Source organism: Gouania willdenowi, chromosome 6 (assembly GCF_900634775.1).
Source record: "Gouania willdenowi chromosome 6, fGouWil2.1, whole genome shotgun sequence".
NCBI lineage: Eukaryota > Metazoa > Chordata > Actinopteri > Blenniiformes > Gobiesocidae > Gouania > Gouania willdenowi.
The window spans coordinates 57210726-57236227 of NC_041049.1; the positions used below are offsets into that span (position 1 = coordinate 57210726).

The 25502-nt window shown below is 38.4% G+C and overlaps 3 protein-coding genes and 1 long non-coding RNA gene across 4 annotated transcripts; 3 read left to right on the forward strand and 1 right to left on the reverse strand.

Annotated features, from left to right (window-relative positions):
- Positions 1 to 325: 325 nt before the first annotated feature.
- Positions 326 to 3985, forward strand: LOC114465572 (aquaporin-9-like). Its single transcript, XM_028450672.1, has 6 exons — positions 326 to 450; positions 551 to 674; positions 1625 to 1762; positions 1844 to 1962; positions 2299 to 2483; positions 3014 to 3985. Exons 1-6 carry the CDS (start codon positions 394 to 396, stop codon positions 3216 to 3218), a joined length of 828 nt encoding a protein of 275 aa, XP_028306473.1. The 5' UTR covers positions 326 to 393; the 3' UTR covers positions 3219 to 3985.
- A 6412-nt stretch (positions 3986 to 10397) lies between these two features.
- Positions 10398 to 13039, forward strand: LOC114464268 (aquaporin-9-like). The gene is made up of 6 exons (XM_028448313.1): positions 10398 to 10476; positions 11421 to 11558; positions 11640 to 11758; positions 12095 to 12279; positions 12810 to 12938; positions 13018 to 13039. Exons 1-6 carry the CDS (start codon positions 10398 to 10400, stop codon positions 13037 to 13039), a joined length of 672 nt encoding a protein of 223 aa, XP_028304114.1.
- A 568-nt stretch (positions 13040 to 13607) lies between these two features.
- On the reverse strand, positions 13608 to 20597 carry LOC114465574 (uncharacterized). Its single transcript, XR_003674320.1, has 3 exons — positions 20461 to 20597; positions 16540 to 16671; positions 13608 to 13844 (listed from the first exon to the last, which is right to left on the reverse strand). It is a non-coding gene; the product is annotated as an uncharacterized LOC114465574 (long non-coding RNA).
- A 559-nt stretch (positions 20598 to 21156) lies between these two features.
- On the forward strand, positions 21157 to 24705 carry LOC114465524 (aquaporin-9-like). Its single transcript, XM_028450591.1, has 6 exons — positions 21157 to 21291; positions 21392 to 21515; positions 22551 to 22688; positions 22770 to 22888; positions 23226 to 23410; positions 23941 to 24705. The coding sequence occupies exons 1-6, from the start codon at positions 21235 to 21237 to the stop codon at positions 24143 to 24145; spliced, it is 828 nt and encodes a 275-aa protein (XP_028306392.1). The 5' UTR covers positions 21157 to 21234; the 3' UTR covers positions 24146 to 24705.
- Positions 24706 to 25502: the final 797 nt, after the last annotated feature.

Sequence of the window (25502 nt, forward strand, 5' to 3'; positions counted from 1 at the left end):
AATTCGCTTTTGATCATGTTGCCAGGATTAGTGCACAAAGTGACATGTGCACCACCTTAGATGTTTTTATACTGCATTTTATTTGAACTAGATTTGTATTTGGAAAATTGTTAACGATATGAAACAGCTATTTCATAGTTATTGTGTGTGATGTGTATTTGAAACAATAATAATAATAATATATTTTTTTATTTTTACAATTATTAGACATTTTAGTGCCCTGAGATAGAATGAAGATGATGTCATGAAATAAGATGACGTCATGAAAGGGTTCCTTATCTGCCTTTACCTAAAGCATGTCAAAGCTTGATTCTTCTTTGGTGATTGAACTTTACAGCGATCAGTCACATATATTCACTCAGTGCTTTTATCGTCGACTGAAAAATTGCTACAATGGAAGGAATAGTCAAGAAATTCTTTGCTGAAATGCTGGGAACTTTGATCATGGTTGTAAGTGAAACTTTGCTGTTTGTTTGTTTTTGGTTTTTTTAATTATTGTTTATCTCTGCTTGGTCACTGACTGTTTGTGCTGTTCTTCATGTGTCTGTAGTGGTTTACCTGTGGTTTTGAGGCTCAAAATGCTCTGATCTCAAACATGGAGGAAATGTCAATGGTGAACATCATAATCTCCGTCTGCCTGGCGATAGCTATATACATGACCGGAGGAATTTCAGGTAAGCACCAAAAACTACTCACCTCTACTTATCAGGGATTTTAAAACATCTCTTTACAGCATATACGTTTTAATACCAGTATTTAATAACCAAACACATTAGGCAGTAGCTAGCCGTATGTAACCGTACCCGTACGTAGAGCCCCTCATTGGCCAGTTTAGGTCACGTGTTAAGTCACGTGACTAAGACATTACGTACTTGTACTTCTGTTTAACCCTAACCTACCCGAACCCTAAATCAAACAAACAAATCACTTGTTCTGCCATTTTTTCTGTACTTTGTTGATACGGCTACGGCACTTCGAACAAATTAACACTTTAAGAAGCTAAGATAGCGGATTTAGCCCAATAGATTTAACCCTAGGGAGATTTATTCCATCTAGCTAGCTAATTCCGAACATGCTAACAGGCAGGTTGAGTTTCTTTACTGTTAGTTTATATTATTAGTTTTATTTCATGTATTGAATCTGTGTTTTAATTTCATTGTTATGTAGTGGCATTCAAATTTGATCTATTGTTTAATAAATAAACAAAAATAGCATTAGTTTGAAATGTGCAACGTTTTATTCAGGAAATAAAATCTAGACAATTATGCTGGTAAAGACTGTCAAAAATTCAAGATGATTGAATAATCGCAACTAATTAAACAAAATTTGAGGTAGGGCGGGAACATGATGTTAAATGAGCCAATCAGAAGCAGCCGCTGTGCGGGAAATCCAAACATACCAATCACAGTTACACAACTACGAATAGATGTTGCTTTAGTCGACTAAAATTATTTAGTCAAAAAACTAAAATATGAGAAATAAACTTTAAGAATAAGGTAAACGCAATAAAATATGATGTGGTCCATCTGGAAATCATACGACAGTACAGTATTTTACTTTCTTTGTCATTGATATGTTCAACCTGAAATTAACCCACTGTGTTTGTGTGTCTTTCCTCTCTCAGGAGGTCATTTGAACCCTGCCGTTTCTCTGGCTAAGGCCTGTTTGGGAAAACTGGAGTGGAAGCATTTCCTGGTTTACATCATCGCTCAGTTCCTCGGTGCTTTCTTAGGGGCTGCTGTAGTCTTTGGCATATATTACGGTAAATGTTGAAAGTGTTACAAGTTTTCAGTGTGGCTTTCCCTTGTGCGCTAATGCAGATGTGCCTTTATCGTCCATACAGATGCAATAATGGTTTTCACCAATAGGAACCTGTCTGTGAGCGGAAGCAAAGGATCAGGTCATATTTTTGCCTCTTATCCAGCAGGACCCGTATCGATACAGGAAGGCTTATATCTTCAGGTGAGCTTTGTGACCACCCGTCTATTATTTACTTGCTTGGGGGTCCCACACTGGGGCCACTGGCAGCATTAGTCAGAGAGCGTCACAAAAACCTTCTCGTAAATTGATTTTTTTACAATACACAAAAGGTTGGGACAAAAAGTTTTGCAAATTGTAGTCAAGAAATAATTTTTCTGTTACATGAAGGCTCGTTAAAGCTTATATTAATTAAAAATTTAAAAAAAATGTAAAATCCAGTTAAAAAAATATTGTAAGTCTCCTTTTTTATGCTGTAGAAAAGATGTTTATTATTATATTAATTTTATCCTTTAATAAAAACCATTTAAACTCCTCCAGGTTGTGGCCGTAGCTATGTTGGTTCTGGCCGTCCTTGCTATCACAAAACTAAGGAACCACGCAGCTGGTGTGGAGCTCGCCATCATTGCTTTTGGACTGAAGTATGATTACCCACTGAATCCTGCCACAGACCTGGGACCACGACTCTTCACAGCTGTGGCGGGATGGGGGATGGAGGTGTTCACGTAAGCCACTGAAATGTTTTTGTTTTCCGACTGCTGTCAATTAAAAAGATCAACAGGACATTGAAATATTCCAAATGACTGTAATATAAGCATGAGATTTTGTACCTGCAGCAGGTATGAGATCGTAATTGTGATATGATAAGTAGATGCAATCAATTTGGCCAAAGAGATAAGCATGTATACAGATGACAAAACGTAAACGACTGAGTTGATTTGCCTATCAACATTTTTGCTAGAATATAATAATAATAATGTACATTTTCAAACAAAGAAACAATTCAAATATTTCCCCACAGCATTTAAAACCTGAAGCAGCATAACACTAGAAAAGGGTTTGATCATTGAATTATGTTCTAGTGTTTTTAAAGACGCACCCATAGTTATAATCTGTTTACAACATGTGAGCCTGAGCGGCAGTTAAATAATGTCACATTCACCCCACAGATGCATTTGATGCAGCTGAACAATCACGTAACAGCTCCAGCGTTTAACATTGATATTTAAACATGCCATTTTTCTTTTCCATGCAGGTATGGGAACTACTGGTGGTGGATCCCAGTGGTAGGGCCTTTGATTGGGAGCCTGATCAGTGCTTTTCTCTACAACCTGGTCATCAAGCATTATCACATTAAGGTGGTAGCTAAAATGGAGATTGACAATTACAGGTCGCAGAACACACATCCTATGATTACAAGACTTAAGCTTAAAAAGCTGAATTTGACATTGAACACATGAAGTTGTTCATGACATGTCTTCTTTTTCAGAATATGTTAAGGTTTAGTTTTTCCAAACAACCTTTTTTAGGAGCTGTTGTTACCTGACATGTTTCGACAGTCGTCTGCATTCTTCCTCAGAGGCGTCAGCCGATTGCCGTGATGTGTTCTTATAAGTAGTTACTTATGAGGACTACTGCACCTGGCCCCTGCCGTCCAGGTGCAGAAGACGGAAAATGCTCCCTGGTTGATTGTGTTAAAACGCCTCCACCACCGCCTGGATTAATTTCCCACCGGCCAAAAACTTCCTCTGTAGCCCGTCGAAACCTCCTCAAAGCTGCAGTCCAGAGGCATGCTACTGCAGCACCGCTTCAATGCCAGCTGATAACGGAGGATCACCTACAGACATCAGTGACCCTTGCGCAGCATGCATGGCTTGAAAAAAAAAAAGGGTGCGACCCAATTCTGTACTGGTGCGACCAACTGAGAAAGTTAGTCGCACCAGTGCCACCACTGGAAAAGTTAGTGTAGAGCCCAGGGCACACTCACTCCTAAAACTCTCTTTCCGCAAACTACACTCATTATCAAACGATAACAAGGAATATTAGATTAGAAAAATGGTTAAGAAACCGCATGGAGGCCCTCCAGAACCTGATCCGGGTTTGGAAGAGCTCAAGGAGATGATACGCGAGGGTCTACGAAACCTCAAAGACGGTCTATCTGCCGAGATAAAGTCGTTGAAATCTATGGACACAGGTTAGATAGTGGAGCCCAGAGCTCACAGTAAATATGGTGATGCTGCATTTAGTTGTTATGCTGCAAAGAAGTGGAACAAACTGCCAGCAGAAAGGAAGAGAGAAAGATGTCATCATCACAGGCTTAAAGATAAAACCCAGGAGTTACGTAAGTGACGAAGAAACAAAATCAATTGAACAAAAGGTCATTGACTACTTGGAGTCGAAGGACATTGTCCTGAACCCTGACAACATCAACTCCTGCCAAAGAGAAATGACAACAGAGCTCTAAAAATCACCTTCACGAAGGTGAAATTCAAAGGAGAACTATTGAAGCAAGGCAGAAAACTGAAGGAAATGAAGGTTTTTATTAATGAAAACCTGACTAAAAATAACGCAAGCATTGCATGGAAGGCACGCCAAATAAAAAAAGGAGGAAAGATTCTAAAGAAGTGGATGAAAAACTGCAGGATTTAAATCACAACACTGGGAGAAGAGAACAGAAAACCAATATTCATCAAAACAATGGAAGACTTGGGAAAATACGAAGGATCCACCTAAACAACAACATTACTGATGGTAATCACGGAGATGGACCCAAATCTATATAAACACTGGAAACAAAACTCAGACTGTGATTATTTCATTGACACTGAATTCAATGTGGAAACCAAGAGTAAAAAAGGTCTGTCATTTATTCATTTCAGTTGCTAGGTGGTGGGGTGATTAAGGATTACATTACTACCTTGCTTATGAACTAAGACATAGTAATGTGTTTAAACAAGAAATGGTTAAATATAACAGTGGAAAATACAACACTGCCAATAGAACTAACAACAACCTTGAGGTAGAGACAAAACAAGCTGCAAACTTGTGTCCAAAAGAGACATTCCTGAGTGGTGACGTCATGGATGAAAAGGAAAAAACCTTTCGAACAACTTCGAAAAAAGATGGACTTTTCTGGAGGAATGCAAACAACATCTGACAGGGAACAAGGCCAACACAAACAACGACAGAGAGGAGGAATAAAAAAAAAAAAAAAAAAAGACAACACTGACTACAGATGAGAATAAATCCTACACAAAAAAGGACTGTTCAGAACAACCTAAGAATGTTTGACCAGAGAGACATGTAAACCCATGTAAATTTTTGATGTACAAAACAGGGGACGGGACCTCAATAAGGAAACTGCTTCTCTCGTCTTCTTTTTCGCCATGTACAAAAAAAAAAAAAAATAAAAAAAAATGTAAAAAAAGTGAATGTAACCATGTCGGAAATAAACTGAATAAATAAAAAAAAATAACACACTGTATTCCAGGTGCTACTGACTTGTGTCAGGGCAAAAATTGTTAGTTATGATTATTAACATATTTACTCATAGACCTTATTCTTTTTAAGGCTTTAAGTTGAGACTTCATTTCTGCTGTCTCATGTTTTCTGCTCTCTTCTCGAGGTCAGCTTCCCAAAACACATCTTATCCCTCAGACACAGAGGCATCACACACTCGCATGCCTACACACACTCACATAGTCACACATACACACCCAATACACTAGTGTTGTGGTGGTCAAGACCGGTCTTAGTCTCGAGACCAAATTTTAAAGGTCTTGGTCTTGTCTCGGACTCTGACGCATTTTGACTCGGTCTTGTCTCGGACTCGGGCTGCCCGGACTCGGGATTTTCCGTCAAGACCGTTCGAGACCTATTTTTAAACTTTTTTATAATGTGATAATAACACGGAGAAGAATGGGATAAAACAATCCTTTATTCATTATTTAATCCACCCTGTATAATGACCGCAACCTTCCTTAATGTGACTGAGTGACGTGTGTGACACACTCATACGTGTGTGGCTAGGTGTCAGTTTGGACCGCGGAGCGCAAGGGAGATATGAACTAATCACCGGTAAAAATCCCAGTAAAACTCCTGAAAACAATCACCAGTAATAAATATTATCTTCCTGGTAAAGACAGTAGCTCTAACAACTGGTAAAATGATAAACTGATGATATTACAGCCTGTGAATGCTGGATAGGGGACGCACTTACTCTGCTTCTGGGTCCTAGTGCCAGCCGAGCGGTAAAGCCTGTTCCGTTTACCGTGTGTACTGAGGTCCGTGTGTGTTTAATAAGTCTGTGTGTGTTTAATAAGTCCGTGTGTGTCCGTGTGAAAGTCCGCATGTTTATGCCTCTGTCCATCCACTCTTTTCATTATATCCATGTCTTTTAAGGCTTTATTACATAATGTCGGCTGTAGTCCGGGCCGCCGCCATCTTGGTTTATGTCGTCACCAGCGCGTCATCGCCGCAGAGTTGCACTAGCCCAGAATGACTCAAATAACTGTAAAGAGGTCTTATATTAGTCTATTTTCTTTTTAAAGTGGTGTTTTTTTGTGGCTTTAGACTCCAATTACATTTATGTATATAATATGTTCCCCACAATATAAACAGGTTCACAATATAATTATTTTTTTTATAGTTTCTGTTTCCACTGTATCCAGAATAATAATAATTCTCAACAAGAACTATTGATTAATTTGTTACATGACTTTTCCAGGGTTTGAGTTTGTTTTATTTAGTTTCACATCTACCTGTAGCTCTATGTTTTTTAGACTGATGACAACTTGTTTGTAGTTTTATTTCAGAAAGTTTCACTTTTACAGTTACAGCTGGAAACCTTTGTTAATTGAATATCCTAGTTATATTACAGCAACCAAATTAAACTATATCAACTAAGTGAATTAATAAAAATGGCCTGTGTAAAGGCTTTTTCAAACTAAAAAATTATCTTGTGAAATCTGTGACCTGTTGACCTGCACAACTCAAAGAATCAGAATCAAGATTCATTATTTCTTGGCAGAAATGCTTTTAAACACTTGCTGTACATTCAGCTGACATAAAAATCTTGTTTTCAAATATGTAGAATAATTGTGAATTTATCAGTAGTAGTTTTAATATTTTAGTTATGTTTTTGCAGGCACTTTTTTTTGTCCGTCAAATGTATTTAAAATAAACTAAAATTAAAGAGAGATGTTATTTAACTGTTGAACCTTGCCATAATTTTATGTATTTATATATTTTTTTAAATTGAAAAAAAAATGTTTATGGTCTTGGTCTTGGTCTCGGCTTGTCTCGGTCTCGGCTCCTGAAAGTCTTGGTCTTGTCTTGGTCTCGGTGCATTCTGGTCTTGGGCAAGTCTTGGTCTCGGATAGTGCGGTCTTGAACACAACACTACAATACACATCCATTCATACACACAAACACCATACACGCACACACCTCCAACACTCACGACAATCAGGAGATACCAGAGAACTGGTTGTTTTGACCTAAAGAAGAAACTGTCTCTTTTCACCCTCTTCCAGCCCCTCTCCTCTCTGTCCTCTTTATCTCCCGGGGGGAGGAGGGAGGGGGACTGAGGGAGAATATACGTGATGAGGTAGAACTGTGGGCCACTCGATCATCGGACGTCCGCCCGGGGCGGTCACTAATGTTGTCCATCTTTGTACTCTTTTTTATTTAGTTTTATAATAAACCTTTTTAATAAAATCATCAATGCCTCGCCTGGACTCCATCATTCAACCAGAGCAATAAATCATGTCTCCAAATGAGGTCAACCGCAAATTTGCCGTGACACTTGATAATACTGAATCATGTTTTTCTGCAGTCAATGCCTTCTCCTCGCCATTCTCTCTCTTCTCTGTTTCCAGTGTTGTGAAGTTGATGATGGCAGTTCCTGATTTGTGGTTCACAGCTCAACTAGTCTGGGACACTCTGATGTTCTATCTCTCTGTTCTGTTGGTCCTTCTGTCCACTAACCCCAACCAGTCGAGGCAGATGGTTGCCTCCTCTGAACCTGGTTCCGCTGGAGGGTTCTTCCTGTTAAAAGAGAGTTGTTTCTTCCCAATGTCGCTAAATGCTTGTTTATGTGGAGTTTGCATCTGTTTCCTCCAGGTACTCTGGTTACCGCCCACTATCCAAAACATATAGTATGGAGCACCTTTCCTGTGTTAGCATCTGGTCTCAATAGCTCCAGGATTTTTCCTCTGGAAACAACAATTTCCTGCAATTTTGTTCCTAAGAAACATATTCAAAAAGATATATTAACAGTGGCGATTATATTTCCTTTGACATAAACACTTGTTCTTAAGCAAAGCCTGTGTCTTTTATCACTTGGTTGTGAATAGGGGTGTTGAAAAAAATTTATTCTGCGATATATCGCAATATTATGTCGTGCGATTCTCGGACCGATTCTAAATCCATCCATATCAATTTTTTTTAACCTTTATTGAACCAGGAAGGTCTTTTCCACTGCAGGAGACATTGTAACTGCACAAAGAAGTGCTGAAACCTGGGCATGTTGACCAGCTTGTGTTTTTTCAATAAAATCTAAAAAGAAACTACTAACTTTCTGCATTTATTTGTTGTTCTAGGCATATACCTCAGTTAAGTTGCACTAAAGCCATGTTGCACTAAAGTCAAAGTTGGTTTAAAAGCCACAAGCAGATTGTGTGTTATTTTTTATTTTAAGTTGTTGGCACATGGCATGTTAAAGCCAATGTTTTGAGTGTAAAATATGCCAATAAAATATACTTCTTGCATAATGTTCTCATGAATATTACAGATTATTTGTTTCTTAAGTAATATATAGAAACAAAATTACAATATTTGCCTCATACTTTAATATCGGGATATATCGTATCGTATTAAAGCTGGGCAAAAAAAATCGATTCAATCGAAATTTGTAGATAAAAACAATTTTCATTTTGCAAATTTGAGTTTTTTTATTTCGTTTTATTTTTTAAATATTTTTTTTTCCACCAGTTTTTTGGAATTGTTCTATGCATTTTAACTCTTGTGGACAATCACAGCAATAAAGTTCCACTTTTGACAATATACCTGATGTCTCCAGTAATGTTTAAGTGCATTAAAAAAAAAAAAAAAAGGAAATTGAATATCAAATTTTTCTTTAAAAAAAAATCAGGGATTTTTTAAAGGCAAAATTCGCCCAGTCCTATATCGTATCGTGACATATGTATCGGGATACGAATCGTATTGCCAGATGCCAGGCAATACACACCCCTAGTTGTGAATATTTTAATCATCAGGGTTTGGCAATTCAATTTAATTCTATAAAGAAAAACAACAAAAACTATCAAGCAGACAACTAGAACTTGAAACAGTCTGTCTCCGAGGTTCCCAAAGTGGGGTATGCAAATTGTCACAGTGGGTATGTGAATTTTTTTTATTTTATACTGCAACATACAAGACATGATGAAAACAATATATATATACACACACGATATGCAGAGATAATGCAGTGCAGTACATACACAGTACAATGAGACAAGAGGTGAGGAGTGGATATTTACAAAAAAATAGGGAGAGACAGGCAGAGAGGGATTGTGTCACCCATCTCCAAAACTTGTGAACAGAACTATAAGGTGTGATTGTAAGTGTCTGAGGTGTTGAGTGTAGTTGGTGCATACATCTGAATTTAAGTAAAATTTGGAAAGTTTATGACCTGTGAGATGAGTACTATGTAATATCTTGTATTGTATTGATTGTAGATCGGCATTTAGAGATATTTTATAGATGTTATTGCAAATTTGGTTCCAGAAGTTGGCATCCGGAGCAACTGCCAGATCTTAATGGGGAATGGGTATTGTTTCATCAGTGTTACGTCCCTAGTCTAGGGTAGGAACAAACACATTTCAAAGAAACACAGAGAATTGAATAAGGCAAAGGTAATTTATTGCCCAACAAATAAACACAAAAACAGAAGCATAAACGTCAGGGTGAACCAAGGCCAAAATAATAAATAAACTCCTATATAAGCCTGTACACAAAACACACTAGAAAACAGGAAATGAAATGGCAGCTCACCCCTATAGCTTCTTTACAAAATACAAACAATAATTCCAGGTGCAGTTCAAACTCAAAACGCTGGTTAAACCAGGAACAGTGAATACACACACACACTTCACACAGCCAGATACACTTGGTGGACAGCAAGCAAGGGAACCACACAGCCACTACTGCTCTCCACCAGTTTCTGGGGGTAGACAGTCCTTATGTAGGGCCACACCCTGGGGAGAACCAATCAGCATCCTTGGTGATGGCCACTCCCTGCTGTCCTGCTCATTTGGATAGATATTACATTGTGGAAGAGCTCTCACTCCTCCACCAACACAGTAAACACAATAAGGCACCAGCCGTAACGATCAGATTTTAGTGAGTGTATATTTTACTGTACTGAAAAATTGCTACAATGTAAGGAATAGTCAAGAAATTCTTTGCTGAAATGCTGAGAACTTTGATCATGGTTGTAAGTGAAACTTTGCTGTTTGTTTTTGTTTTTTTTTCATTATTGTTAATCGCTGCTTGGTCACTGACTGTTTGTGCTGTTCTTCATGTGTCTGTAGCGGTTTAGCTGTGGTTTTGAGGCTCAAAATGCTCTGATCTCAAACATGGAGGAAATGTCAATGGTGGAAATCAGAATCTCCGTCTGCCTGGCGATAGCTATATACATGACCGGAGGAATTTCAGGTAAGCACCAAAAACTACTCACGTCTACTTATCAGGGATTTTAAAACATCTCTTTACAGCATATACGTTTTAATACCAGTATTTATTAACCAAACACATTAGGCAGTAGCTAGCCGTATGTAACCGTACGTAGAGCCCCTCATTGGCCAGTTTAGGTCACGTGTTAGGTCACGTGACTAAGACATTACGTACTTGTACTTCTGTTTAACCCTAACCTACCCGAAACCTAAATCAAACAAACAAATCGCTTGTTCTGCCATTTTTTCTGTACTTTGTTGATACGGCTACGGCACTTCGAACAAATTAACACTTTAAGAAGCTAAGATAGCGGATTTAGCCCAATAGATTTAACCCTAGGGAGATTTATTCCATCTAGCTAGCTAATTCCGAACATGCTAACAGGCAGGTTGAGTTTCTTTACTGTTAGTTTATATTATTAGTTTTATTTCATGTATTGAATCTGTGTTTTAATTTCATTGTTATGTAGTGGCATTCAAATTTGATCTATTGTTTAATAAATAAACAAAAATAGCATTAGTTTGAAATGTGCAACGTTTTATTCAGGAAATAAAATCTAGACAATTATGCTGGTAAAGACTGTCAAAAATTCAAGATGATTGAATAATCGCAACTAATTAAACAAAATTTGAGGTAGGGCGGGAACATGATGTTAAATGAGCCAATCAGAAGCAGCCGCTGTGCGGGAAATCCAAACATACCAATCACAGTTACACAACTACGAATAGATGTTGCTTTAGTCGACTAAAATTATTTAGTCAAAAAACTAAAATATGAGAAATAAACTTTAAGAATAAGGTAAACGCAATAAAATATGATGTGGTCCATCTGGAAATCATACGACAGTACAGTATTTTACTTTCTTTGTCATTGATATGTTCAACCTGAAATTAACCCACTGTGTTTGTGTGTCTTTCCTCTCTCAGGAGGTCATTTGAACCCTGCCGTTTCTCTGGCTAAGGCCTGTTTGGGAAAACTGGAGTGGAAGCATTTCCTGGTTTACATCATCGCTCAGTTCCTCGGTGCTTTCTTAGGGGCTGCTGTAGTCTTTGGCATATATTACGGTAAATGTTGAAAGTGTTACAAGTTTTCAGTGTGGCTTTCCCTTGTGCGCTAATGCAGATGTGCCTTTATCGTCCATACAGATGCAATAATGGTTTTCACCAATAGGAACCTGTCTGTGAGCGGAAGCAAAGGATCAGGTCATATTTTTGCCTCTTATCCAGCAGGACCCGTATCGATACAGGAAGGCTTATATCTTCAGGTGAGCTTTGTGACCACCCGTCTATTATTTACTTGCTTGGGGGTCCCACACTGGGGCCACTGGCAGCATTAGTCAGAGAGCGTCACAAAAACCTTCTCGTAAATTGATTTTTTTACAATACACAAAAGGTTGGGACAAAAAGTTTTGCAAATTGTAGTCAAGAAATAATTTTTCTGTTACATGAAGGCTCGTTAAAGCTTATATTAATTAAAAATTTAAAAAAAATGTAAAATCCAGTTAAAAAAATATTGTAAGTCTCCTTTTTTATGCTGTAGAAAAGATGTTTATTATTATATTAATTTTATCCTTTAATAAAAACCATTTAAACTCCTCCAGGTTGTGGCCGTAGCTATGTTGGTTCTGGCCGTCCTTGCTATCACAAAACTAAGGAACCACGCAGCTGGTGTGGAGCTCGCCATCATTGCTTTTGGACTGAAGTATGATTACCCACTGAATCCTGCCACAGACCTGGGACCACGACTCTTCACAGCTGTGGCGGGATGGGGGATGGAGGTGTTCACGTAAGCCACTGAAATGTTTTTGTTTTCCGACTGCTGTCAATTAAAAAGATCAACAGGACATTGAAATATTCCAAATGACTGTAATATAAGCATGAGATTTTGTACCTGCAGCAGGTATGAGATCGTAATTGTGATATGATAAGTAGATGCAATCAATTTGGCCAAAGAGATAAGCATGTATACAGATGACAAAACGTAAACGACTGAGTTGATTTGCCTATCAACATTTTTGCTAGAATATAATAATAATAATGTACATTTTCAAACAAAGAAACAATTCAAATATTTCCCCACAGCATTTAAAACCTGAAGCAGCATAACACTAGAAAAGGGTTTGATCATTGAATTATGTTCTAGTGTTTTTAAAGACGCACCCATAGTTATAATCTGTTTACAACATGTGAGCCTGAGCGGCAGTTAAATAATGTCACATTCACCCCACAGATGCATTTGATGCAGCTGAACAATCACGTAACAGCTCCAGCGTTTAAAATTGATATTTAAACATGCCATTTTTCTTTTCCATGCAGGTATGGGAACTACTGGTGGTGGATCCCAGTGGTAGGGCCTTTGATTGGGAGCCTGATCAGTGCTTTTCTCTACAACCTGGTCATCAAGCATTATCACATTAAGGTGGTAGCTAAAATGGAGATGTTAAGGTTTAGGTTTTCCAAACAACCTTTTTTAGGAGCTGTTGTTACCTGACATGTTTCGACAGTCGTCTGCATTCTTCCTCAGAGGCGTCAGCCGATTGCCGTGATGTGTTCTTATAAGTAGTTACTTATGAGGACTACTGCACCTGGCCCCTGCCGTCCAGGTGCAGAAGAGGGAAAATGCTCCCTGGTTGATTGTGTTAAAACGCCTCCACCACCGCCTGGATTAATTTCCCACCGGCCAAAAACTTCCTCTGTAGCCCGTCGAAACCTCCTTAAAGCTGCAGTCCAGAGGCATGCTACTGCAGCACCGCTTCAATGCCAGCTGATAACGGAGGATCACCTACAGACATCAGTGATCCTTGCGCAGCATGCATGGCTTGAAAAAAAAAAAAGTGATAGTAACCTTGTTGGAAATAAACTGAATAAATAAAAAAAAAAAATAACACACTGTATTCCAGGTGCTACTGACTTGATAATACTGAATCATGTTTTTCTGCAGTCAGTGCCTTCTCCTCGCCGTTCTCTCTCTTCTCTGTTTCCAGTGTTGTGAAGTTGATGATGGCAGTTCCTGATTTGTGGTTCACAGCTCAACTAGTCTGGGACATTCTGATGTTCTATCTCTTTGTTCTGTTGGTCCTTCTGTCCACTAACCCCAACCAGTCGAGGCAGATGGTTGCCTCCTCTGAACCTGGTTCCGCTGGAGGTTTCTTCCTGTTAAAAGAGAGTTGTTTCTTCCCAATGTCACTAAATGCTTGTTTATGTGGAGTTTGCATGGGTTTCCTCCAGGTACTCTGGTTACCGCCCACTATCCAAAACATATAGTATGGAGCACCTTTCCTGTGTTAGCATCTGGTCTCAATAGCTCCAGGATTTTTCCTCTGGAAACAACAATTTCCTGCAATTGTGTTCCTAAAAAACAGAATCAAAAAGATATATTAACAGTGGCGATTATATTTCCTTTGACATAAATACTTGTTCTTAAGCAAAGCCTGTGTCTTCTATCACTTGGTTGTGAATAGGGGTGTTGAAAAAAATTTGTTCTGCGATATATCGCAATATTATGTTGTGCGATTCTCGGACCGATTCTAAATCCATCCATATCAATTTTGTTTAACCTTTATTGAACCAGGAAGGTCTTTTCCACTGTAGGAGACATTGTAACTGCACAAAGAAGTGCTGAAACCTGGGCATGTTGACCAGTTTGTGTTTTTTCAATAAAATCTAAAAAGAACTACTAACTTTCTGCATTTATTTGTTGTTCTAGGCATATACCTCAGTTAAGTTGCACTAAAGTCATGTAGCACTAAAGTCAAAGTTGGTTTAAAAGCCACAGGCAGATTGTGTGTTATTTTTTATTTTAAGTTGTTGGCACATGGCATGTTAAAGCCAATGTTTTGAGTGTAAAATATGCCAATAAAATATACTTCTTGCATAATGTTCTCATGAATATTACAGATATTACAGATTATTTGTTTCTTAAGTAATATATAGAAACAAAATCACAATAATTGCCTCATACTTTAATATCGGGATATATCGTATCGTATTAGAGCTGGGCAAAAAAAAAAAAAATCGATTTAATCGAATTTGTAGATAAAAACAATTTTCATTTTGCAAATTTGAGTTTTTTATTTCGTTTTATTTTTTAAATATTTTTTTTCCACCACAGTTTTTTGGAATTGTTCTATGCATTTTAACTCTTGTGGACAATCACAGCAATAAAGTTCCACTTTTGACAATATATCTGATGTCTACAGTAATGTTTAAGTGCATCAAAAAAAAAAAAAGGGAAATTGAATATCAAATTTTTCTTTAAAATAAAATCAGGGATTTTTTAAAAGCAAAATTCACCCAGTCCTATATCGTATTGTGACATATGTATCAGGATACGAATCGTATCGCCAGATGCCAGGCAATACACACCCCTAGTTGTGAATATTTTAATCATCAAGGTTTGGCAATTCAATTTAATTCTATAAAGAAAAACAACAAAAACTATCAAGCAGACAACTAGAACTTGAAACAGTCCCACTCCTAGGTTCCCACAGTGGGGTATGCAAATTGTCACAGTGGGTATGTGAATTTTTTTTATTTTATACTGCAACATACAAGACATGATGAAAACAATATATATATACACACACACACACGATACGCAGAGATAATGCAGTGCAGTACATACACAGTACAATGAGACAAGAGGTGAGGAGTGGATATTTACAAAAAAATAGGGAGAGACAGGCAGAGAGGGATTGTGTCACCCATCTCCAAAACTTGTGAACAGAACTATAAGGTGTGATTGTAAGTGTCTGAGGTGTTGAGTGTAGTTGGTGCATACATCTGAATTTAAGTAAAATTTGGAAAGTTTATGACCTGTGAGATGAGTACTATGTAATATCTTGTATTGTATTGATTGTAGATTGGCATTTAGAGATATTTTATAGATGTTATTGCAAATTTGGTTCCAGAAGTTGGCATCCGGAGCAACTGCCAGATCTTAATGGGGAATGGGTATTGTTTCATCAGATTTTAGTGAGTGTATATTTTATGTTGATGAATGATGACCCTGTGGGGGGAGATCCAGATTTATGTTTCTTTTGTATGTTGCCAGGACTGTAGATTGTATTTGCAAAAATTCCAAGTCATGTGTTATGACTGAGGTCGTATATGTGAGTGTGTCTGTCTATGCTGTGTGTGTGTGCTTTGGTGGGTGTGTCTTGTCAGCCTATCATCCGGGATTCATTCCACCTGCAGAGTAGGGGATGGAGTGACGGGTCCCTTCCTGATTGGTCAAATCTCCACAGGCCGACCAGTCAAAGGGGAGGAGACAACGCTGCCTGACGGCGCGGCGGGGCAGAGAGAGGCGCACCGTGTCACTCTTCACTGGTCTCAACCAGTGGAGCAGACAACAGTCAGGAGTGTGGGACGAGTGTGAGAGACCTTTGAGCGGCCGTATTTTGTTTGTGTTTATTTTGGCCCACAGCTCCCTCCGTTAGTTAATTCTCTTTTGTGTTATAGAAAATTGTGAATAAACAATTGTAAACTTAGTTTTGTCGGTGTCTGCTTGAGACCAGGGAAAGGTGGCACACCTTCATCTTACGGTCCAGTTCTCCTAGGCTGGGCCGTAACACATGGGTGTTCCTGATGCCAAACTTCTGGACTAGATATGAGAATGAGACCATTGAATTCTTTTTGAAAGATGTGCTGTAAGTGTGTGATGCCACTCTCTGCCATCTGCATCAACTTTTTTAACTTTTACTGATTTTTAGAGCAACCCAAAGCAGCACAAGTTGTATCGTGAATCGAATCGTATCGGGAGTTGAGTGAATCGTTACATCCCTACTGTAGAGCCAGAATGTAAATGAATAGGCTTCTTCTTCATTTGTACTATTTCTTTATTTCATTCAGGATTTATTTTTAATCAAATTGCATTGTTTTGCTTCTAATAAGGACATTTCAAAAGTTTTGGGCCACATTTATAAAAACAGTGGAGGATCCCTTTAACAAAATAAAAACTTTACGTCCAGAACCAGAACCACCATAACTCGTGAAATACATTACAAACTCACATTGGGAGTGCCAGTATAATAATACTATAGTTTACCTGAAAAGTTTCCATGGATTGCATGGGAGATGCCTGTGGCACGCTGTAGGGTGATGTTGTAGAGAAACATGGTTCCCTCTCAGTGGCTCTCACTCATATGCGATGAGGGGTTAAACAGCACTGAGCTCAAAGCTGGAGAAGGACACACAGGAGATTATATTAATAATTAAGGGTGTAACAATACATGTATTTGTATTGAACCGTTTCGGTAGGCAAGGCAAGGCAAGGCAAGGCAAATTTATTTATATAGCGCATTTCATACTCAAGGCAACTCAATGTGCTTTACATGATAAAACATTCAATTGTTTAAAATCAATAAGAACATTTAAATCAATAAGAACATTTAAAATCATCAGTAAAATCAATTAAAATCATCAGTAAAATCATCATTACATCAACAACATGACAAAAAATCTCTCTCTCAATCATATGCAGTAGAGAAAAAAAGTGCCTTTAACTTTGATTTAAAAATGTTCACATTGGATGCTGACTTCAGCTCCGCTGGCAGTTTGTTCCACTTCTTTGCAGCATAACAACTAAAAGCATCATCACCATGTTTACTGTGAGCTCTGGGCTCCACTATCTGACCTGTGTCCATAGATCTGAGAGACCTGCTGGGTTCATACCTGACTAACATGTCACTGATGTATTCTGGACCAAACCCATTCACAGATTTATACAACAGCAGCAGAACTTTAAAGTCTATTCTGAGGCTGACTGGGAGCCAGTGTAAAGACTTTAAAACTGGAGTAATGTGCTCTGACCTCTTTGTTCTGGTTAAGACCCGAGCTGCAGCGTTCTGAATGAGCTGTAGCTGTTTGATGCTCTTTTGGGGGATTCCTGTCAGAAGACCGTTACAATAGTCCAGTCTGCTGGAGATAAAAGCATGGACCAGTTTCTCCTGATCTTTCTGAGCCATTAAACCTTTCACTCTGGAGATGTTCTTTAGGTGGTAGAAGGCTGTTTTTGTGATAGATTTGATCTGACTGCTGAATGTAAGATCTGAGTCAATCAGAACACCAAGGTTTTTGACTTGGTCTTTAGCTTTTAAAGATCGAGACTCAAGATAATTGCTGACAGCAGTCCTCTTTTCCTTGTTACCAAAGACAATCACCTCCGTCTTGTCATGGTTTAGTTGAAGGAAGTTTTCACTCATCCAGCAGTTTACTTTTTCTAAACAGTCACACAACACCTCAATGGGACCATGGTCATCTGGGTTCAGTGATAGATATAGTTGTGTGTCATCTGCATAGCTCTGATAATCAACCTTACAGTTCTGTAAAATTTGTCCTAAAGGAAGCATGTAAAGGTTAAACAGAAGGGGTCCAAGAACAGATCCCTGAGGAACCCCACAGGACATTGGTAATCTGTCAGATTCAAAGTTTCCAATGCTTACAAAATAGCTTCGCTCCTCCAAGTATGACTTAAACCATTGCATTACTTTTCCATTTAGTCCAACCCATGTTTGCAATCTGTGCAACAAAATTGTATGATCTACAGTGTCAAATGCAGCACTTAGATCCAACAGAATGAGAACAGATACTTTTCCTGAATCAGTGTTCAACCTTATGTCATTGATCACTTTGATCAGAGCAGTTTCAGTGCTGTGATGAGAACAAAAACCTGACTGAAATTTATCAAATATTTTGTTGAATGTTAAGAATTGACTCAGTTGGTTGAAGACCACCTTCTCAATGATCTTGGCCATGAATGGAAGGTTGCTGATTGGTCTATAGTTAGCCAGTATAGAGGCATCCAGTGTTCTCTTTTTTAACAGCGGTTTCACAGCAGCTACTTTCAGGGATTTTGGTACGGTGCCTGATTGGAATGAGCAGTTAATTATCTGACACAAATCAGTGACAATTGACTTTACAACAGTTTTAAAGAAGTTTGAGGGTATTGTGTCAAGGCAACACGTTGATGGATTCAGCTGCTGAACAGTCTCCTCTATTGTTTTTGGATTCACTGTAATAAACTCTAACATTGTAGAGTACAGGACGTTCGGTTCGGGAACAGGGTTCTGCACAGGTGAGTTCCTGGAACGAAACGGAAGTTGCGCATGTTTACTTCCGCCTGCAGCTGCATGTGTAGCCCGTGCGTCATGGCTAAGTCTAGCGAGAAACCAGAGCTGGAGGACCCTATTCTGTCGCTAAAGTCTCCTGCTTGGGAACACTTCAACTTCCGGGTGAAATACTGCAACAGAAAAAGACCAGTGGAAAAAACGAGGGCAGCATGCTGACATTGTTCAGCTGAGATCGGGTATGTTTCCGGGAACAGGACAAACATGCTAACTCACTTGAAACGGCACCACCCAAGTGCAAATATCACTGCGACACGGAAGAAAACGGCCTTAGTGCAAACGCAGCTGACTTCGGCATTCAAGCAGCCTTTGCCTAGCAATTCAGATCTGACCAAAGCTGTAACAACTGCCATCGGAGTCTCTATAGCAGCGGTTAAAAGCTGTTAACAAGCTGTGAGGAGCTTTATTTTTTATGTATTTTTTGTTTGAGAATATTATTATTACCAGGCAGCACTTTTTTTTTAACTTTATTTTCATATTCTGTATAATGTTAAATACATTGTTGGTTTACTAAAGTTTTGAATGAACAAGCAAATTCATGTTATGCATTTGTAACTGCCAGCAGATCTGCACTTACTGCAGACAATGTGGACATATTAAATTTTCTGGCCAAAAATATGAAGGTCTAAACCAAAGGCTACATGTTGGAACTGTGCTGTACTTTTTGTTTGTTAAAAGCTGTTCACAAGCTGTCAGCTTATTTCTATAATATTTAATGTATTTGTTGTTTGAGAATATTATTACCAGGTACCACTTTACAATAGTATTGTATTTTTTTTTAAAGCTTTATTTTCATATTCTGTATAATGTTAAAGACATTGTTGGTTACTTAAGTTTAAACAAGAAAATGTATGTTTTGCATTTTGTTCCATACTGTACCAAAAATGAACCGAACCATGACCTCAATACTGAGGTACGTATTGAACCGTGATTTTTGTGTATCGTTACATCCCTATTAATAATATATAATAGATACCAATCAGGATCCATAGTCAATATTGATAGATGGTGCCGTGTTATCCAATAGCGATGGATAATTCAAAACTTGACAACAGTGTACATATCAAATTAAACGAGAGAGAACTGAAATGATTAGTAATCATTGGTATGTACTTACTGACTTCATCTGATCATTTGATTTTCAATTATTAGTAACATTTTATAATACATTTATTTAATGGCCAGCAGATGAAGCTGTTTAGGACAATCTCAAATGTGTACTTTAAAAAAAAATCTAGTTCCCTGATGTAGCTCCCCCGAGGTAGGTGGGTTTATGTTGTCAAAGGGTCTGGGTGATTTATTTGACCACAATAAAATAAGCAGGGTGTTGAGGAAATAAAATGACCCTAATTAAACTAGAACACTCAAGGTGGCTCATTGTCAGGCTTTCAGTTGAGCTCACTGATAAATTCATTACATTCAAGCAACAAAGTGTTTAAAACACGCTGCTTTTAGGGATTCAGAGAGTCACTAAATGTGGATACCCTTATTTCAGATTTACAGCAACAATTGAGAGCCAGTCTACTGTTTATATGATGGCCTCCACAGTACATGCTAACGTCTAGCCTCCAGAAAAATCACTTTAGTGAATGATTTACGTGTAGAGTAGTTTTAAATATATTGACTACGCAACGGTGCAGATTTAAGCATTGTTTTACTTAATAAAGCTCCTCCAATAACTTCAGTACCGGTGGCCTTGCAGACTCCATTCATACGGAGCGCCACTTTTACCGGACGTGTCCTTTACCTCACTCTATGATCGCAAATTGGGCTTACTTCTTAAACATAATGCATCTCTTAGATCAAATAAAATATGAAAACTTATAAAACACGATATTTACCCGTGTTTTAACGCAGATGCTTCTGATTTCACTTGGATATATTCGCATTGGCACAAAGCGCTTCGCTACAAACAAACGAAGCCGACGATGCCCCGCCGTTCCTGGGGTCCTTGAACAAAGAGCGTCATCAGCAACGGTGGCCGTAGCAATGCCTGATAAAAAAAAAAACTAATTTTGCAGTGAATCAGCTCTGTCCTGCAGAGGTCGGCAAAGAACTCTTGACAAAAAGAAATTAGGTATAAATTATGCTCTGGTAAAAATGAATGATCTTGGGCTGGAAGCGGCATTGTATGGCAGCGCAGAGCTGCCACAGGGGAAAATATGTATTAGATCACTATATTGTCTGAACAATAATCAACGTGATATATAGGTTTATTATAGAATTCGCTTTTGATCATGTTGCCAGGATTAGTGCACAAAGTGACATGTGCACCACCTTAGATGTTTTTATACTGCATTTTATTTGAACTAGATTTGTATTTGGAAAATTGTTAACGATATGAAACAGCTATTTCATAGTTATTGTGTGTGATGTGTATTTGAAACAATAATAATAATAATATATTTTTTTATTTTTACAATTATTAGACATTTTAGTGCCCTGAGATAGAATGAAGATGATGTCATGAAATAAGATGACGTCATGAAAGGGTTCCTTATCTGCCTTTACCTAAAGCATGTCAAAGCTTGATTCTTCTTTGGTGATTGAACTTTACAGTGATCAGTCACATATATTCACTCAGTGTTTTTATCGTCGACTGAAAAATTGCTACAATGGAAGGAATAGTCAAGAAATTCTTTGCTGAAATGCTGGGAACTTTGATCATGGTTGTAAGTGAAACTTTGCTGTTTGTTTGTTTTTGGTTTTTTTAATTATTGTTTATCGCTGCTTGGTCACTGACTGTTTGTGCTGTTCTTCATGTGTCTGTAGTGGTTTACCTGTGGTTTTGAGGCTAAAAATGCTCTGATCTCAAACATGGAGGAAATGTCAATGGTGAACATCATAATCTCCGTCTGCCTGGCGATAGCTATATACATGACCGGAGGAATTTCAGGTAAGCACCAAAAACTACTCACCTCTACTTATCAGGGATTTTAAAACATCTCTTTACAGCATATACGTTTTAATACCAGTATTTAATAACCAAACACATTAGGCAGTAGCTAGCCGTATGTAACCGTACCCGTACGTAGAGCCCCTCATTGGCCAGTTTAGGTCACGTGTTAAGTCACGTGACTAAGACATTACGTACTTGTACTTCTGTTTAACCCTAACCTACCCGAACCCTAAATCAAACAAACAAATCACTTGCTCTGCCATTTTTTCTGTACTTTGTTGATACGGCTACGGCACTTCGAACAAATTAACACTTTAAGAAGCTAAGATAGCGGATTTAGCCCAATAGATTTAACCCTAGGGAGATTTATTCCATCTAGCTAGCTAATTCCGAACATGCTAACAGGCAGGTTGAGTTTCTTTACTGTTAGTTTATATTATTAGTTTTATTTCATGTATTGAATCTGTGTTTTAATTTCATTGTTATGTCAGAAATATTTTAATACACTGCAGGCCTACAGTGTTGTTAATCGATACTTCACCTGTTCATGCGTTACTGCTGCTGCCTTACTGTAGTGGCATTCAAATTTGATCTATTGTTTAATAAATAAACAAAAATAGCATTAGTTTGAAATGTGCAACGTTTTATTCAGGAAATAAAATCTAGACAATTATGCTGGTAAAGACTGTCAAAAATTCAAGATGATTGAATAATCGCAACTAATTAAACAAAATTTGAGGTAGGGCGGGAACATGATGTTAAATGAGCCAATCAGAAGCAGCCGCTGTGCGGGAAATCCAAACATACCAATCACAGTTACACAACTACGAATAGATGTTGCTTTAGTCGACTAAAATTATTTAGTCAAAAAACTAAAATATGAGAAATAAACTTTAAGAATAAGGTAAACGCAATAAAATATGATGTGGTCCATCTGGAAATCATACGACAGTACAGTATTTTACTTTCTTTGTCATTGATATGTTCAACCTGAAATTAACCCACTGTGTTTGTGTGTCTTTCCTCTCTCAGGAGGTCATTTGAACCCTGCCGTTTCTCTGGCTAAGGCCTGTTTGGGAAAACTGGAGTGGAAGCATTTCCTGGTTTACATCATCGCTCAGTTCCTCGGTGCTTTCTTAGGGGCTGCTGTAGTCTTTGGCATATATTACGGTAAATGTTGAAAGTGTTACAAGTTTTCAGTGTGGCTTTCCCTTGTGCGCTAATGCAGATGTGCCTTTATCGTCCATACAGATGCAATAATGGTTTTCACCAATAGGAACCTGTCTGTGAGCGGAAGCAAAGGATCAGGTCATATTTTTGCCTCTTATCCAACAGGACCCATATCGATACAGGAAGGCTTATATCTTCAGGTGAGCTTTGTGACCACCCCTCTATTATTTACTTGCTTGGGGGTCCCACACTGGGGCCACTGGCAGCATTAGTCAGAGAGCGTCACAAAAACCTTCTCATAAATTGATTTTTTTACAATACACTTAAAAGGTTGAGACAAAAAGTTTTGCAAATTGTAGTCAAGAAATAATTTTTCTGTTACATGAAGGCTCGTTAAAGCTTAAATTAATTAAAAATAAAAAAAATGTAAAATCCAGTTAAAAAAAACATTGTAAATCTCCTTTTTTATGCTGTAGAAAAGATGTTTATTATTATGTTAATTTTATCCTTTAATAAAAACCATTTAAACTCCTCCAGGTTGTGGCCGTAGCTATGTTGGTTCTGGCCATCCTTGCTATCACAAAACTAAGGAACCATGCAGCTGGTGTGGAGCTCGCCATCATTGTTTTTGGACTGAAGTATGATTACCCACTGAATCCTGCCACAGACCTGGGACCACGACTCTTCACAGCTGTGGCGGGATGGGGGATGGAGGTGTTCACGTAAGCCACTGAAATGTTTTTGTTTTCCGACTGCTGTCAATTAAAAAGATTAACAGGACATTGAAATATTCCAAATGACTGTAATATAGGCATGAGATTTTGTACCTGCAGCAGGTATGAGATCGTAATTGTGATATGATAAGTAGATGCAATCAATTTGGCCAAAGAGATAAGCATGTATACAGATGACAAAACGTAAACGAATGAGTTGATTTGCTTATCAACATTTTTGCTAGAATATAATAATAATAATGTACATTTTCAAACAAAGAAACAATTCAAATATTTCCCCACAGCATATAAAACCTGAAGCAGCATAACACTAGAAAAGGGTTTCATCATTGAATTATGTTCTAGTGTTTTTAAAGACGCACCCATATTTATAATCTGTTTACAACATGTGAGCCTGAGCGGCAGTTGTATAATGTCACATTCACCCCACAGATGCATTTGATGCAGCTGAACAATCACGTAACAGCTCCAGCGTTTTACATTGATATTTAAACATGCCATTTTTCTTTTCCATGCAGGTATGGGAACTACTGGTGGTGGATCCCAGTGGTAGGGCCTTTGATTGGGAGCCTGATCAGTGCTTTTCTCTACAACCTGGTCATCAAGCATTATCACATTAAGGTGGTAGCTAAAATGGAGATTGACAATTACAGGTCGCAGAACACACATCCTATGATTACGAGACTTAAGCTTAAAAAGCTGAATTTGACATTGAACACATGAAGTTGTTCATGACATGTCTTCTTTTTCAGAATATGTTAAGGTTTAGTTTTTCCAAACAACCTTTTTTAGGAGCTGTTGTTACCTGACATGTTTCGACAGTCGTCTGCATTCTTCCTCAGAGGCGTCAGCCGATTGCCGTGATGTGTTCTTATAAGTAGTTACTTATGAGGACTACTGCACCTGGCCCCTGCCGTCCAGGTGCAGAAGAGGGAAAATGCTCCCTGGTTGATTGTGTTAAAACGCCTCCACTACCGCCTGGACTAATTTCCCACCGGCCAAAAACTTCCTCTGTAGCCCGTCGAAACCTCCTCAAAGCTGCAGTCCAGAGGCATGCTACTGCAGCACCGCTTCAATGCCAGCTGATAACGGAGGATCACCTACAGACATCAGTGACCCTTGCGCAGCATGCATGGCTTGAAAAAAAAAATAGGGTGCGACCCAATTCTGTACTGGTGTGACCAACTGAGAAAGTTAGTCGCACCAGTGCCACCACTGGAAAAGTTAGTGTAGAGCCCAGGGCACACTCACTCCTAAAACTCTCTTTCCGCAAACTACACTCATTATCAAACGATTCAATAACAAGGAATATTAGGTTAGAAAAATGGTTAAGAAACCGCATGGAGGCCCTCCAGAACCTGGAGGGCATGTACAAAAAAAAAAAAAAAAAAAAAATGTAAAAAAAGTGATAGTAACCTTGTTGGAAATAAACTGAATGAATAAAAAAAAAAATAACACACTGTATTCTAGGTGCTACTGACTTGATAATACTGAATCATGTTTTTCTGCAGTCAGTGCCTTCTCCTCGCCGTTCTCTCTCTTCTCTGTTTCCAGTGTTGTGAAGTTGATGATGGCAGTTCCTGATTTGTGGTTCACAGCTCAACTAGTCTGGGACACTCTGATGTTCTATCTCTCTGTTCTGTTGGTCCTTCTGTCCACTAACCCCAACCAGTCGAGGCAGATGGTTGCCTCCTCTGAACCTGGTTCCGCTGGAGGTTTCTTCCTGTTAAAAGAGATTTGTTTCTTCCCAATGTCGCTAAATGCTTGTTTATGTGGAGTTTGCATTGGTTTCCTCCAGGTACTCTGGTTAACGCCCACTATCCAAAACATATAGTATGGAGGCATATAACTTTTTTTTGAGTGGGTGGGTCCACAACCTCCTCAGCAGTAAAGGCTATAATGTAAACAAACTTGCTAAACATCTGAATGACAACATTAGTCAAGGATACCTGAGGTTTGTTTGTCACATACATATGTACTACTACTGAATAGTACTTTATGACAGTGTTTCTCAACTGGTGGGTCGAGACCAAAAAGTGGGTCGCGAACCTGTATTGAGTGGGTCGCAAACAGCTGATCA

Bases quoted from the DNA above. Each gene is read 5' to 3' on its own strand.
- LOC114465572 (XM_028450672.1), top strand. From the start codon at position 394: ATGGAAGGAATAGTCAAGAAATTCTTTGCTGAAATGCTGGGAACTTTG. The intron at 451-550 runs GTAAGTGAAACT...ATGTGTCTGTAG, and splicing joins TGGGAACTTTGATCATGGTT to TGGTTTACCTGTGGTTTTGA. The intron at 675-1,624 runs GTAAGCACCAAA...TTCCTCTCTCAG, and splicing joins CATGACCGGAGGAATTTCAG to GAGGTCATTTGAACCCTGCC.
- LOC114465524 (XM_028450591.1), top strand. From the start codon at position 21,235: ATGGAAGGAATAGTCAAGAAATTCTTTGCTGAAATGCTGGGAACTTTG. The intron at 22,689-22,769 runs GTAAATGTTGAA...TCGTCCATACAG, and splicing joins AGTCTTTGGCATATATTACG to ATGCAATAATGGTTTTCACC. The intron at 22,889-23,225 runs GTGAGCTTTGTG...AAACTCCTCCAG, and splicing joins AGGAAGGCTTATATCTTCAG to GTTGTGGCCGTAGCTATGTT.
- LOC114464268 (XM_028448313.1), top strand. From the start codon at position 10,398: ATGGAGGAAATGTCAATGGTGGAAATCAGAATCTCCGTCTGCCTGGCG. The intron at 10,477-11,420 runs GTAAGCACCAAA...TTCCTCTCTCAG, and splicing joins CATGACCGGAGGAATTTCAG to GAGGTCATTTGAACCCTGCC. The intron at 12,939-13,017 runs GTTTAGGTTTTC...ATTCTTCCTCAG, and splicing joins GCTAAAATGGAGATGTTAAG to AGGCGTCAGCCGATTGCCGT.